The 1,862-nt window shown below is 41.8% G+C and overlaps 1 protein-coding gene across 1 annotated transcript in view; it reads left to right on the top strand.

Moving 5' to 3' along the window:
• The window catches only part of SCFD2 (sec1 family domain containing 2), a gene marked incomplete at its 5' end in the record, with an annotated part of 194,953 nt that overhangs the window by 181,370 nt on the left and 11,721 nt on the right, over window positions 1-1,862 (top strand). Inside the window, one exon of the mRNA XM_008641529.2 lies at window positions 202-347. Within this exon, the coding sequence (XP_008639751.2) occupies window positions 202-347 (146 nt within the window). The remainder of the gene's footprint in view (window positions 1-201; window positions 348-1,862) is intronic.

Here is a 1,862-nt window from a genome sequence, read left to right as displayed (position 1 = left end):
CAATAATTTTTGCCTTCTTGCTTAGCTGCAGAGACTTGTGCCGTGCTGAGGACGTGCTGTCTAAAAAGCTGCTGAGTTTCTAGAATATAACACAATGAAAAGAATTTAAAATTTCCTCCAGTTATCCTTTTCCTACTGTTTATTATCAAAACACATGAAAATTTTTCACTCACTCAGCTGTGTGTTTCTTTATTTCTTTAGGCTGTGACTCATCACTGAACTTGACATCTCAGAAAGCCACAGAGGCAGTGGACGGTATCTTTCGGTCCCTCAGGGATATTGCCAGAGTCCGAATGCACATGAAACAGTTTAATTCCATACATAACCCAGGCAGCAACACCCACCAGGCAAGTGTAGCATTTTTTTCCGTGTCTTTGTTATTTCTCTAGCATGCTGTCAAAATTACAGCACTAGTTTTGTTGATGTGCTAATCCTATACACATTCTGCCCATATAGAAGATACATAAGTAAAGATTTTATAATTTACCTAATCATCAAGAACTTCCTCAAGTCTTTTGTCAAAACTCAGGCATATGCATGTCAATGTCAACAAAGAATTATCTGAGGAAGAAATTCATGCTTTGCTCTGCAGCACTGTGGAATGACATAAATGCCTGTGAAAGGCAGGGCTAGGTCAAGATGGCTCTCAACTAAGACCGCTCAAGGCAGAGTGAAGCAGGATGTCTGCATCCATATGGCAACTATATTCTTCTTGTATTTTCTCTCCCATTCCTCTAAGTGTGAGAGACAAACCTGTTTGTAAATAGATGACAAATGCAGCTTCTGTTTCTAAAATAGGAATACATGATCTGTGATACGACTTTAGGTTACCAGGACTAATAGACAGTGGTTTTCCTTCTCTCTGTCTCCCCTGAAGGATTTTACCTTTTCCAGTTAAAAACAGAGGTTTATAACAGAAAGCAGTGATTTAGAGAGAGATCATAAAACATTATTCTACCCTTGAGCCAGAAAAAAATCTTTCCAAATTCCTAACAGTGCTGTAGACCAGCAAAGGGATGTAGTTCAAATTAAGCATTGTTTTGTAAGAACATAAGTGATGAGCGTTGCGAAATGTCACTGGAAATCTAAGGTGAAGGAAACCTGTTCCTGAAGTCTTCTAGCAGTTTTGACTAGTCTGGTGTTCAAAATGGAGAAAATTGTTAAAAATTTAATACAGTTCAGTGCAGAGGCTGTGAGATGATAAGAAAAATCTCCTGGAAGTGTAATTAACATCACTATGTTCTTTGGATGTAATCCAGTTTGCTTGCTTAGGGATAAGTGCTGGAACACAGCAAGGGATATATTAACACCTTGCAGCCCCTTAATCTAGCCGTGCAATGGATCTAGTTGCTTGAGTAGGACAAACCTTCTGCTGAGGGAAGTCCAGGAGATTTATAATAGTAGAAATAAGCAAGCAGTATGTGATTGTCCATGATACTTACAGCTCTCTAGAAATGGGCCTCTCTTTTGACTGGCAGATGTTGTGTGCAATCAGTTTAGCTCCTCAGAAGAACTGGTGCCTGTGCTGTGACCATACCTGTGGGATATGCCCAGCCACTGCCCTGGAGGGATGTCTGCTGAGATAAAAGATTTTGCAATCGCCCAGCAGGACTCCCTGAAAAGGCAACCACTTGGGTCATGGTGAGGAAAGGTAGACCCACAATCCTTTGGGATACCCTATGCAGATTGTTCTGTAACCCATTGGTCCGTCCCAGACCCTCTGTAATCCATTGGTCCCCTTGCTGATCCCCTGTATCCCTATAAAAGAAGACCAATTCACCTCTGTAGAGAGAGAGCTCGTCCCTGGCCTCCCTTCGCCGGAGGGGACCCACAATAAAGCTACCTTCGTGCGGAACCAGCGA

This window comes from Corvus brachyrhynchos, unplaced genomic scaffold (genome assembly GCF_000691975.1).
Source record: "Corvus brachyrhynchos isolate BGI_N302 unplaced genomic scaffold, ASM69197v1 scaffold17, whole genome shotgun sequence".
Classification (NCBI taxonomy): Eukaryota; Metazoa; Chordata; class Aves; order Passeriformes; family Corvidae; genus Corvus; species Corvus brachyrhynchos.
Note: the sequence above shows the minus strand (reverse complement) of the source record. Positions and strands in the feature narration are given on the sequence as shown.